This window comes from Triturus cristatus, chromosome 2_1 (assembly GCF_964204655.1).
Source record: "Triturus cristatus chromosome 2_1, aTriCri1.1, whole genome shotgun sequence".
NCBI lineage: Eukaryota > Metazoa > Chordata > Amphibia > Caudata > Salamandridae > Triturus > Triturus cristatus.
The window spans coordinates 530,503,301-530,516,509 of NC_140581.1; the positions used below are offsets into that span (position 1 = coordinate 530,503,301).

At 38.2% G+C, this 13,209-nt stretch overlaps 1 protein-coding gene across 1 annotated transcript in view; it reads right to left on the minus strand.

Moving 5' to 3' along the window:
• EDIL3 (EGF like and discoidin domains 3) overlaps nucleotides 1-13,209 on the minus strand; it is a 1,529,327-nt gene that overhangs the window by 1,116,451 nt on the left and 399,667 nt on the right. The window contains exon 3 of the mRNA XM_085632425.1: nucleotides 6,279-6,407. Coding sequence (XP_085488551.1) covers nucleotides 6,279-6,407 — 129 coding nt within the window. The remainder of the gene's footprint in view (nucleotides 1-6,278; nucleotides 6,408-13,209) is intronic.

Below are 13,209 nucleotides of genomic sequence, written 5' to 3' on the forward strand. Positions count from 1 at the left end.
ATGCTGCCATCACCACGGGGAGGGTGGTGGGTGGGTATAGGGTTGGGTTTATTTAATTTAAATTGTCCATGCTTGGGGATACGATTGTAGGTAAAGTGTATTCATCCGATGCAACATCTTCCAGCTGGAAGGTGCAAGGACCTTGCCACCGTAGGAAGCAGAAACATCACCTATAGACTTGCCTGCTCATATTCTCTGCTCCTTGAACTTTGCCCCAGACTCCAATGCTATCAGAAACTGTAATTTTCAATTGTGCTGCTTGCTAGATAGGAGTTGATTTCACATTGTACATTGTATGCTAATCAGCGCTTATTCCTTGTTGAATTGTACTGCTCCCCTGTGTGGGATGTCATGGTGGTATTCTTCCCGGATGTATGTTGAAAAACTTCAATAAACATATTTTTGACAAAAAAAAAAGAAAACAAGGCCCTTAAGCAGTTCAAGAAATCTCAAAAGTAAAGGAAATTTCAGGCTAACAGACTTCAAGTCCAAGAAAAAAAACATTAATTCCAGAATCCTTTCTGGAAACCTCCGAAATATTGGAAAGCTCTACCTCTACACAGAAGGCTAGCAACGTCTCTGCTCAACCACTTACAGAAATATCACCTCTTAATGAAAAACATCTTGTCATGAAAAGCCAATATACTCTTATCTCCCCATTTACAATTCTAAACATTACCTCATCAAGAATTACTAGGTGACCGTCATATTACAAGAATCTAAGTCCATGTTTAGAACTAGGATATACAGTAGCCAGTGAACATATTGTGAGAACAGTAGACAGAAAAAATTATAGCTAAGTGTCCAGTCTTTGCAAGGGCTAATACACCTGTTGTTATGTATAAAAATCAAATAAAGAGATATTTAAAAAATACAATCACTTCTTTCGCCATCGAGTTTAGGCCTAAACTCCATGGCGAAAGAAGCGATTGTATTTTTTTAAACATCTCTTTATACATAACAGATCAGAATATATATTCATTTAATTTTACTTTAATGAAAAGGTTTAGTCATAAAAGTAATAAAAACATGCATATTATAATAAAAATATAAAACAAAATGATAACATTTTAAACATGAAAACATATTCAGGTAAGAGAGCCAGTGTATCACAATATGCCAAAAAATAGTAATAACATTTGGAATAGTTGAATTGGAACAGGGGTGGATGCAACAAACATAAGGAGGACAAGATAAAAGCCCTGTAACATAAGCCCATGTTTAGAGCTAGGATATACAGTAGCCAGTGAACATATTGTGAGAACAGTAGACAGAAAAAATTATAGCTAAGTGTCCAGTCTTTGCAAGGGCTAATATACCTGTACAGAGAGCTCACAACTGAAATAGGCTCCTGGAGGGAGAATTTGAAGTAGGGCTGAAATCACACCTTTGTTCTGGATACTATGACACGATAATAAAAAGGCTGTCAGCGCATATTGGCCCTGATTGTACCGTAAATAACAGTTCCACTGCCCAATATTCAAATGAGGGTCACTTGGCTAATGGATGGGCTCTTCCCTTCCACAGCACGACAAATTGTGGTTTATGTCATTGTTTTCTTCAGCCAAGGTATATAAATATTGTACTGTGGCAGCCAGGGCCCTAGCTCTCATAACCACCATTTTGCCCATATATATATAACTGCACAGTAGAGCTAAATCAGGTGTCTATTTAGGTTCGAGTTAAACCATTAGTTACAATAGAAGAAAACACAACTAGAGATATTCAAGAAAAAAGAAATGTAGACTAATGTACAGAACAAAAACTCACTTGCATGAATATAAAAACTATATGTCCTCCTACTCTTTACAGTAAACTTGAATGTTAACACGTCTTAATTACTTCAACAGTGCTTTGAATACAAAGAAAATGGGGTGAGTACAGAGAGGTTTGTTTTTTGTGAGTTAGTGTCAAGTGGGAGGATGGGGTGTAGGTAGAAAAATGGTCAATCCCTACCACATAATGCAAGGAGTATGCTGCAACAGTGATTTCCTGATACTGCGTGTCAGCAGCTCCCAAGCAGAAATCCCATATTTCTAATACTGAAGGAAACATATGGTAGTTGCTGACCCACTTTTGCCAGGAGAGACCACCTAGATATGTTGTATCATGGAATAAGACAAGTTTAACAGCAATAAATATGTAAGTATTATTGGACACCATGTGTCTGTGACCTCCATGTCCAAATATTGTACCACGTGAGGACAGGACCACAGTTTGGGGATTTACATGCCCAATACCAATTTTAAATGTCTGACATCTCGTAGTTTCTTGACATGTCCCTCCAACAATGAAGTTAACTCTTCCTCAGTAGATTCATTTGAGAGTCTCTCATACCATTGCCCTCCAGTCGCCCTTACCACAGGTTTGGAAAAAAGTTTGGGAATTGCATTTTTATTTTCCGATCAAATCTATTTATTCAGATTGTGGCTGTTTGCAAATTCTGCTCTTTGGTCATATCCCTGTGAGTAGTCAGTTTTCCTCCTAGTCATCATTATGTTTAGGGTTCTGCTGATTATTTCCAAGGTGTACTTCATATTTTATACAACTTTCAGGTAAATCATTAATAAATAAATAAATAAATAATAGAACGTGAAACTGCCCCTATCAATTAAGAATGATGGCAACTCTGGAAACCATTACAATGTGTTTTGCAGCTGACAGGCTCCCACAGAGGGCTCTCTAATCAAGCAGCATCTCAAGACAATATTCTGTTTTTCTATTTACAAATATTGAGCACGTTCAAAAGAAGAAGGCAATTGATGATTATATATAGCAGATATGTTCCTTTTAGCAGAGAGATGGCTACATGTGGAATTGCACCACATATTTCTCTATACATGCTTTAAATGGCTCTATGAAAATTCCATTTAAATCCACAAACACTTTGACTTAGGGTCACAAATCCTGTCCACAAGATTTCAACAGAAAATCTAGGCTAGGGTTGAAAACAGGGGTGTTCCCAAAGAGAAGGGCGTAGCTGCCAAGTAGGAAAGCAGTGAGAATATATAGAATTCTTGTGCCATGTTAAAGGTACAACATGGAAGTGAAAAATAACCAAAATAGCTGACTAAATGCACATGGTGTTTGGCAAAAGAGTTCACAAACAAGAAAATATTCCAAGTGGTTATGAAAAGAAAATAAGTCAAAGGTATCAAAACAATTACACCCATGAATTGCCCACCTAGGAAGAGGAAAATATCCGGCAACACAGAAGGAGTACCACAATTTTAAGACATTTAAAGAACCTCTAGGAAATGTACCTTTGTTTAAATCAAAGTTGATATACAAGTGTTTGTTAACTAGCCCAGAGTATGTATGGGACTAGGGATAACAAATGCAATGATTTAATTTGGTTATTTGTCAAATCAGCTCAATTTAATTCAGGGCAAATTTTAAGATCATTGAAGAGCAAAAATTTCTAATGTGCAGAAACAGTTTAAAAAATTAACATGTGAGGCGGGATACACAAACAGCATTTTGTAGTACATAATGTAGTACAATAGGAGAACTACTCATGTACTACACAATGCAGTTCTCAAATCCGTGGCTGGAGACTTCTACCTCTGTCCCTTCTATCCTTTCTGGGTGGTAATCACTACCATTGTAGCAGAGATCCATGCACACGTTTGTATATGAAACTGTAGTAGATGTGGGTGGGACAAGGTTGATTGGTGGGAAAATGGGGACAAGTTACTACTAAATAGGGAAGGGCTAGTGAAAACATGGGGTTTGGGGGGAGCATGTGAACATAAAACACACACACAAAAGAGTAAGACAATTTCAATTAAAAAAATACATTTCTAAAGATATTATAGCCCTATAGGCATCAACACAGATTCAAATGTACTCCAGCCTAGTCTTGCAGTAAATCCAGCAGCACATATGAAAAACCACTAGTACAGCAGCACACACCAATAAAAATCAATGAAGACAGGACATTAAAATAATACCCAGTATGAACAACTATTAAAATTCAATTAATTATAGATTTATTAAAATAAAAAATAAAAAACATTCTAAATTAAACATTTCAACTTAAAAATAAATAAAATAAACATGTTAGTGAGGGTGGGTAATGTTTGAAATTATTGTTTTAAACATTATTATTTATAAATTAAATTGGTATAAATATTTTATTTTTTTATTTTATTTTATTATTTAATATATAAATAATTTGACGAGTTAATGTAACCAAAAATTTTATTTGGGTATTTCCAAGTTAAGAAAGAATATTTACCATGAATTCACATTAATAGCACACATTAAAATATTTAATTTGTTGTTAAAAAAAATGAAAACATTTTATTAAATATTCCTGTTCTTTCACATAGGAGATCGTTACCCACTTGCGGAGATTTCAACTGACAGGTCAAAAGTTGCTAGTTATAAGTTTACTCTTGTAAATTCTATTGAAGGTGACTGTTCCTTCAGTAGAGCTGGTGAAGACAAGTTAGTTAACATCTTTGGGCCTCATTACGATGTCGGTCGGAGTTGCCTCCGACCGACATCACCGCAGATGCGGAACTGACTGACCTCTGGTCGGCGGTCCTGACACCGCAATTAGGATGCAACTGCACATGGTGCAGTCGCAAACTTCCATTTTACAATGAGAACTTGTGCAGCGGCCTGAAAGGGCCCACAGCACAAGCTCCCATTGTACAATGAAACCTTTTTTTCACATCCCTGCACCATGTGGTAGGCACCTTGCCACACGGGTCTGCTGCGTGGTGCAGGAATGTGAAGGGGCACCATAGGTCACCCCCATGACCACAAGAGGAGGACCAGGGGAGAAGGGGGCCCTGCTAGGGCCCCCCAAAGTCACTTTCAACAGCCTTTCTATGTCAGAAAGGCCGACATGGAAAGGCTGCGAGAAACCAATATCATAATCCCGAAGGTGGAAATGCCATCCTTAAGGGATTATGAGCGGTTTTCGACAGGCCGACGGACTCCTTAAGCCCGTTGGAACTGAGTTGGTTTCCCGAGTCGGGTTACACTCCGACTACCGACATTGTACTCCTGTGGACCGAGTGTAAACTTTCCATGTCGGTCGGAAAGCCTCCCATCAGCGGTCAGAGGTTTTCTGACTGACACCGAAATGAGGCCCCAAGTGTAAATCTCTACTCGGAAGGGGCGGCTGGCTAAAATATGTAGAGTGCAGGAATAAATATGCATGTTAATTAATATATATGGGTATATTTACTTTTTGGATTCGGGCCAAAGGTTCTTGAACAATAGAAAGCATATATTTTTACAATTCACAGATGATCTGACAAAAAGTTGCAGGCATGATAACATATGGAGTAACACTAAATTCCACTGTGCTTGCTAATTGTAGATGTGCAGCAGGGGCAGAAAAAATCTTCATACTGTTCAATGAGCAAAGAGTATTTTATAGAGAATATTTTTGATCCAGTGTCATGACCTTCAAAATTAGGATTCCATTCAATTCAGATTTTGGTTCCACAAAAGGAACCAGGTCCACAAAGTGTATCAGGGTGATGACAATCAGACAGACCAACTCATAATATGGAAGCAGTCATTCAGGCCATTTCTGCTGTTTGTTCCCACTCAAAACACGCCCATGTAGATGAAAATCACCCATCTAAGGCCAGGAATCTAACAAATGTTACAACCGTGTGTGATAGTGCACAATATCCTATGGCCGTTGTGACCTATTTGTACAATACTAACTAGAAGGCAACATGATTTAGCATGATTTCCAAACCTTAATTAAATGTAAGCAAACTTAATGTTTAGGTAAGAATTATTTTCTTTTTTTTCCACCAAATTTAATTTGCCCTCTTCATTATTTTGTTAATATTGTTTTAAGATGTGCTTCAAAACAGACTCCATAGATGAAACTACCAAGTGCTCATGGGTACTTCGCATAAATATGGGAAAGGCAAACGCCTTCAACCATTATCTTTTATCTAATGACACATACTTCAGAAGGAAAGTTGTGTGCGGTTCATCATTTGGCCAACCAATAACTCACTGAAACGCACACTTCTTATTTGGTTTCCATTTTGCAAGAGTTGTTGTTTTATATGAACTGTGTGCCTTACAGCAATAAATCTTTGCCTAATTTCAGAACCAGTCACTCAAAACGAGTGTTGCAACATTGCAACAATATAAATAGTGAGTAGAAATTCTGCCTTGCAATACAGTTGCTTTGCTTTATTAATTCAGTAGGTAACCGCAAATACAGAATATAAAAACATAGACAAAGAGATGAAGGCCAGAAAGACACAACTATTAAAGATACTTGCACTTACCAACCTCCACAACATTGGAACAGTTGGGATTTGTGTAGCCATCAGGACACTCACAAGAAAAGGATTCATCAGATAAACCAGTCAAACAGATGCCCCCATTTTCACAAGGGTTTGGTTCACAAAGGTCACCTATGATTTGAAAGACAAATGGGAGTAAGAAATTGTGTAGAACACTTGGCACATTAAAAACCATATTATTTTTAAATCACTTTAATCTACATAAGTAGCTTTGAATTAAAGATATTAAATTCTATTTGTGCAGTAATAGTAACTTGCTTATTTCTGACTGCTTCCATCTGACTAATAAAGGCAATAAAGGCAGATCCATGAAGTTAGGGGTTTGCATGGAAATAAAACACAAATGTACTTAGGGGTATCAGAAGTATCAGAAGTACTACTATACAAGTACTGTTATGTACTTTTACACTCCTCTTTGAGTTTACCCAAAATGTTCAACTCCCTATTAGTGAAAGTGGCAGGTCATTTCAGTTTCTACTAACTGTGTATGATAATTCCATAAACACTCGCATTTTATATGATTTGGGGCTGATTCATATCGGCATGTAAGGTTATGTAAATGAGTTCTAATTTATGTGCTTCAGAATGCATTTATGATTGGGCCTCTTAATGTGCAAGGTACTTTGCTTGGATAGACTCTACTGCAATATTATCCAATAGTCCTATAATATGCAGATTTGTAGCTGTTTGACTCAATCGTGGTTCTGTTCTTCTACACACAAACTAGAAATCTGGAATGCTGAATTAAATGTGGAAAAAGCACATTAATTCTAACATGAGGAATTGTAATGTTAATTTGCAGACAGCACAACACTCAAAGTGTCAAAGATAGTAGTCTTGCCAACTTGGACCAAAATGTATCAATTAAGGGTTGGCCATATGTTATAGCAAGTCAAGCAACACAGTTAGTAAATTATTTACATTCCAGACAGAGAACCAAGTTTATGGGGCTCTTTTCTTAGAATAATACTATTACAATATTACAAACAAGGCAATATTATATTCAAGGCATAAATGTTAACACTCAAATCTTTCTATGGTGTCTCTCTTCAATTACCAGAAACACCCAATGCATAACAACTCTCTCATTAAAATGGTGTACCATATCTTTCTCTTTGAGTTGATATTATTGCTCCATTGCTTCTTACAAGAAACATATTCAGCCCAAGGAATGCTGGTTATGCCAAATATCTTGATTCCCAGTTTCTCTCATGTTTACCAGCACATTTCCTTTGGGCTGCTTATGTTACATTGTTCTCGTTACATAGACCATTAAGAGATCCTAAGTAGGAATTTCATAGTTTTCATAAGTGTGATTTTTAATATCCCCTTACCTCTTCACCTTTATTACTGCAGTTGGAAATTAAAGTTCCATGTAAAGGCACAAAGCTCGGTGATGACGAATGGATAGTGAAAATGGCAGCTAAGTCTTGAATAGCATACAATGGACAGTGTTGTGCCCTTAATGGACCAACACTTGGAGATGCCACTAGAAACCCACATGAAAAAGCCTAGGATATCAGTGAGCTTTATTTAACAGATGTAACTGCATCTATTTCAGTGATGTATCTTTCACCAAAAAAAAATATTTCTGTGGTCTAGAAATAGTCAAAAACACAGGAAGGACAGATGGCTATTTTTTTCAATCTAATTTCCCTACGGCTGCCCCAAGGGTCACTGGCACACAATGCCAATAGTGCAATTGACTAGACCCTTTATCAACCCATCCTTTACCTCAGCTTGCAATGGAGGCTCAGACGTAAAACAGGTACCATGTGTACTTTAGACAAACATTTTAATCAAGCTCAGTCTGTGGCCCTCAACCTCATTCTTTTATTTGTGTTCATTTGAAAATCTGGAAAAAAAACAATCTGTATTACATAACTGAGCCAACTACAGTGATACAGTTTGTATAACGTCAGTCATTTCTTTCTTGTTTCAGAAACAGTTTATGTGCATTATTGGGCAAATGCAAGTAAAAGCAAAAGCAAAAAGTCCGTTTATTTCATTCAAAACAATACTGAAGAAGAATAAATGAACAATTGAAATAAGGGTTTCGGTAGGATTTATGTTTAAGGGAAGCACATTTATTTATTAAATTCTTCCTAAAATAGCTCTTGTTGTGATGGCAATGAAGGGTAAAATCACCGTTTATATGTGCTAAGGCAGATGTTGGCATTTTAAACATACTGTTGTCAGAAGTTTGAAAGGTAAGTTAACTAGAATGTTTTCTTTACGCACATCTCTGGCTGGCACTTATAAAGGAGAAGTACGATTTAAAATTTGGAAAAGCAGCATGAACTTGCCCTTCCAAATATCTTTTTAGAACAAATGAAGCCTTGGCAGGAGACCAGGGACCAGAGAAAGAACAATTTTAATATGTAACAATTTATTTTAAAATGTTCAGAAATCCCTTTTTATTAGAGACATTCCTTCATCCTCAGACCAACTTCGGAATTACTCTGGAGATTTAATTTGAAATGGAGCTGCAGTCAAGATGCATACAAATAGGCCTGGTACAAAACACGCGGATGGATGCGAGGCTGTATGCATTTCTACGCTAGTAAAATACGTTTTTTTTAATCATGGCATAGCATATCATCCTATGCACAAATTTGAAGTGATGGCAGTTTTAGAATTGGTTGAAAAGATCAATTTATAAAAACTGCTATCACCATTAGGTAAAAATATCTACTTTTTCCAAGAACAAGATGAGTGATGTGTTTCCATTTGAATATAATCATACCCCCATTATTTAAAAACATATCACAGCCTGCTTGAGCAGGTCATCTGTCAGTGCAATCAGAAGCGTGCATATCCGTGCAGGCTATCTATGCATCCAAAAATAGGTACCATGCAAAGGAATAATCAATATGCTCCAGCCCCATCCCCTGTTGGAGTATGGGGTATGGAGTGGCGGAGGGACATGAGGGAAGGAGCGCATGGCAATAAGCCGGTGCAGAGAATGGGGACATAGCAAGACAAGAAGCCAGGCAGCGTAACTGTATTTATTATCTGCCCGATCCTTTATAGGAGTGTGGATTATGGACTGAAGGATGAACAGAGGTGGAGGCTCCTGACTAGAAGCCAATGCACAGGCAGAGGCTGATGGCTGCAAAGATCCCAGGAAGGGCAGCACAAGGGGTACCTCTAAATGTATGCCCAGTTCACCTGAAAAAGGGACAGGAGGCACATCTGGAAGACATTGCATAGATGGTATGTTAAGACTACATAGTGAGTGGCTTCCTGTGATAGGGAAGGTGGCCTATAGGATTTCAAAATGCTTATAACACTATATAAGAAATCTACTAGTGCTGTCCTCTAAATAAAGGCTTTACATATAACTTCCATACTAGCCCAATGTGGTCAGCATTTGCAGTATATGCTTGAGAACATCTCTCTTTTTGTGTGATTACCCCCCTTATTTGACTGACTCATATTGCTTGTTTTTTTAACTCTGCACACTAGGGTGTCACTGTCCAGTCCCCAATATATGTTTTCTGACCCCTAAATCATGGTTAAACTGACTAATCACCAAATGATATGTTTAACTTTCTTGTAAGACCACAGTATATGGTGTCAGAAAAAATACACTGATGGCATGAAAAGTTAAATATTACCTGTGCACTACAACACTCTTTATCCCATCTAGTAGACTGACAAAGGAAACATGTAATCAGTCCTACCACTGCAGCCTGTTTGTTGTAGCTTTCAAATCTTCAGTAACAATAACCCTTTTTGACAGAAAAGTACCCTACCTTTAAATATTAAATAAGTCACCACTAAGTAGGCCTTGCAGTCCACAAGGTAGGGATCCTAGTATTTAAGAGTGGTACATGCAAGAATTTAGTGTTGGCATGCAACCACAATGACTAGTTCCACTAAACCCTAAGCCCCCCACCCAAAGCTATTTTCCTGTAATAGCATGTATCTGGTCCTATTTGAAAAACTAACAGTTCAGATAAAATAATGGCTCTACTGTCTTTGGTTTGGTGTAAACTAGAGAGACACTTCAACCACTGTTTTTAATCTTCAGTAAAAATTAAATCCACTGGTAAAGTATGGATTTAAATAAATACTTAGGAAAAGCAACTTGTAAAACTTTATTCTGTTCATGCCTGAACTTCTGTTGTGTTTCGATTTAGATGTCCGTACATAGGTTTTCCTAAATCCTGTCCTTATATAGGCACAATTCGCATTGCCCTTATTTAGGCATAAAATCCCAGCCCTTATTTAGGCATTAGCCATTCTATCCAAATACATGCATTGTCACCTACATCCGTCCATCCCCACGTCAAAACAAGTTCTTAGAAACCAGACCCTCAAGCCATTGGGACTTTCCCTAGATAGGATTATTGATTTCTCCAAGAACTCATCTATTATGCATGAACTACTATTTCTTAGGGGTTCAATCATGACGTCTTACCTTCCCTTACCATGGCATACCATGGTTCGGCTACACAGCTCAATACGGCTCGCCACGGCAAGTTCGGAAGAATTCGAGTCCCCGCCTGACGCACTGACCAGACGCTGTCATCCCTGCTCGCAGAGAATCCAGCTTCCAGTGTTCTGACTCCCTTCGTGGGGTGTTAGAGTTTGAGACCATGAAAGAGATTCCCACCTCTCTCATTCTAAGGTATGGAGCTGACTAGAACGCAGAGGGACTCTTGGCATACAAACTTGGCATGCAAACTTAGCATATGCAAAACTATAGCTTATCATACTATAGAATACGGCACCTACTTCTTACCTTGTACTACACTTAGGTTAGGTGCACTGGGGTAGAACTATTTAGAAGCATAAAACGAGCATCCACTTTTTAGACTATGTTATTTATGTATGTGTATATGAAATATATGTCATAGCTAAAAGACAATGCTGTTGCAGTATTATTTCTTCTTACTGCTTACACTGTACATATTATATCTCGTATACTGTCTTGCGATTGTAACAGCTCATATCTCTTACACGAGAAACAAGACTGTTCAATAAACCCTTTTATTGAAACGCCCGTCTATCTATTTCTGTGTAACTCTGAAGAAACTAAGCATGCATGATTGGCTGAGTGAAACTGTTATCTGTTGCTTCCACGATTCTGAGACATGTTCCGATTCTAAGGGAAACAAAGTTGTCATGTTTATGCAGTTGCCAGAAACTACTCCCTTCTTGTTTATTCAATAAGTTTCTAGTGGCCTCTGAGTTAGCTGGCACACAAAGTTATTAAGTTTAATGTCCTCGATAGAGGCATACTGACCTCAGTCCTATGCCACAACTATAGTGTATATTATTCCAATGTGCAGAGCCTATTAGGTAAATAGGAACTACACTACACTTCCAGTGGGCTAATTAGCATTAACCTGTCAGCTGCTGGCCCCCATCAGTCCATCCCCTTAATGAGGTGTGAAAACTGCTCCCAGAATGGAAGCAATGGATTAGGCCTTTTGAGAGAAAGACCCAGGAGTGTAGTATGTGATTCCTTTTGCCTCATGGAGGGTGGGAAGAGGGTAGTTCAGGAACTTTATTACATTGAAATGGACCAGGGTGAGACCTGACCCTTCATAGTTAAGTATAAAAGGAGAGCCAAGAAAAACAAGTCTTTGTTCCCTGGACTTATTGTAGCCAGCCTGGCACCAGCTCAGGGGGAGAGAGTGCTGGTCCCAGAACCAGTTTATTTTAAATGAGGAGGAGTGGTCCACACATTTTCCTAAACACACCTTTGATTGGAATATCATAAATCTCCAAGGACACAAGGATACTTCCATATTGGGTTTGCCTCAGAATAGTCCACTGTGGGATTGTATGCAGTAAGTCAAACAGGATGTACTGCAAAAGTGGTAAAGGTTGCCACTGGGACTTTTTTTCCTCATTGGTTAAGAGGTGTTTAGGGCCAACTTCACCCACTTAATCCAGAAAAAGATGCACTCACCCAAAGCTCATCTGAACTTGAGAAAGAACATAAAAGGAATGGTCCTGCTGTCTGGGACCTGTGTGGAGTCTTGAGGGGTTGAACCTACTCACGCTTATACCTAAGAAGTAGAATTGAAGGGTCAGTTTGCTGGAGTCGGCAGGGAAATAGCAAGCTTCAAGATGCATTTTACCTTGAGTGCCCAGCAGACAGGCAGCAACTGAACCTGGACTATACTCCTCTCATGGGGTCTGCTCTGATAAGTCCTACCCATCTCTAAGTGTTGTCCCTGAGGTCCTGGGAACCTTAGAAGAGACAAAGAGGAAATGTTCCAAAAGTCTGAACCGTTCCAGAAAGTCTGAAATGTTGGAAGTCTGAAGGTTTTGGGGCTTCTAGACTTCTGGAGCTTCAGTGGAATCTCTTAGCATAGGTGTCATATTTCAGAGGGCTTTGTCTCAAAAAGCTTCCAGGCTTGTCCAACTGAAGGATTTTTAGTAGGCCAGCTTGAAATTTAAATTACACCAGAGTATTTCATGTAATTTCGGGAAATTCATGTTACACTTGTTATGTGAAATTCCTAAAATTACGCTACCTCCCGTAATTATTTACAGCAAATGTGCATTATCTCCTGGTAAACATTTACTGCAAATGCACAGTGATAACAGAAGTCAAGATGCTGTTTACGGTGCTTTTGTTTTAGCACTATTATTTTAGGGGGAAATGCATTCTTGCTTGAAAAATTGACATAAGGACGCATTTCTCCTTAAATGTAGCATGACTTGACAGAATTGTAATTTGCATTACTATGCATAATGCACCAAAATTACAAACATTTCATGCAAACCTTATTTGAAGCTCCAGAAAAGAGGCTAAGTCAAAAGGTAGAAATTTTAAACAGGAAAAGGTGCAAAAAGAAATACACCCGACAAGAGAACTTTGAATTTTCTCATCAAAACCAACAAATTCAGTGGGGCCTTTTCCAATGGCTATCTAATCTCGAGAGGACTT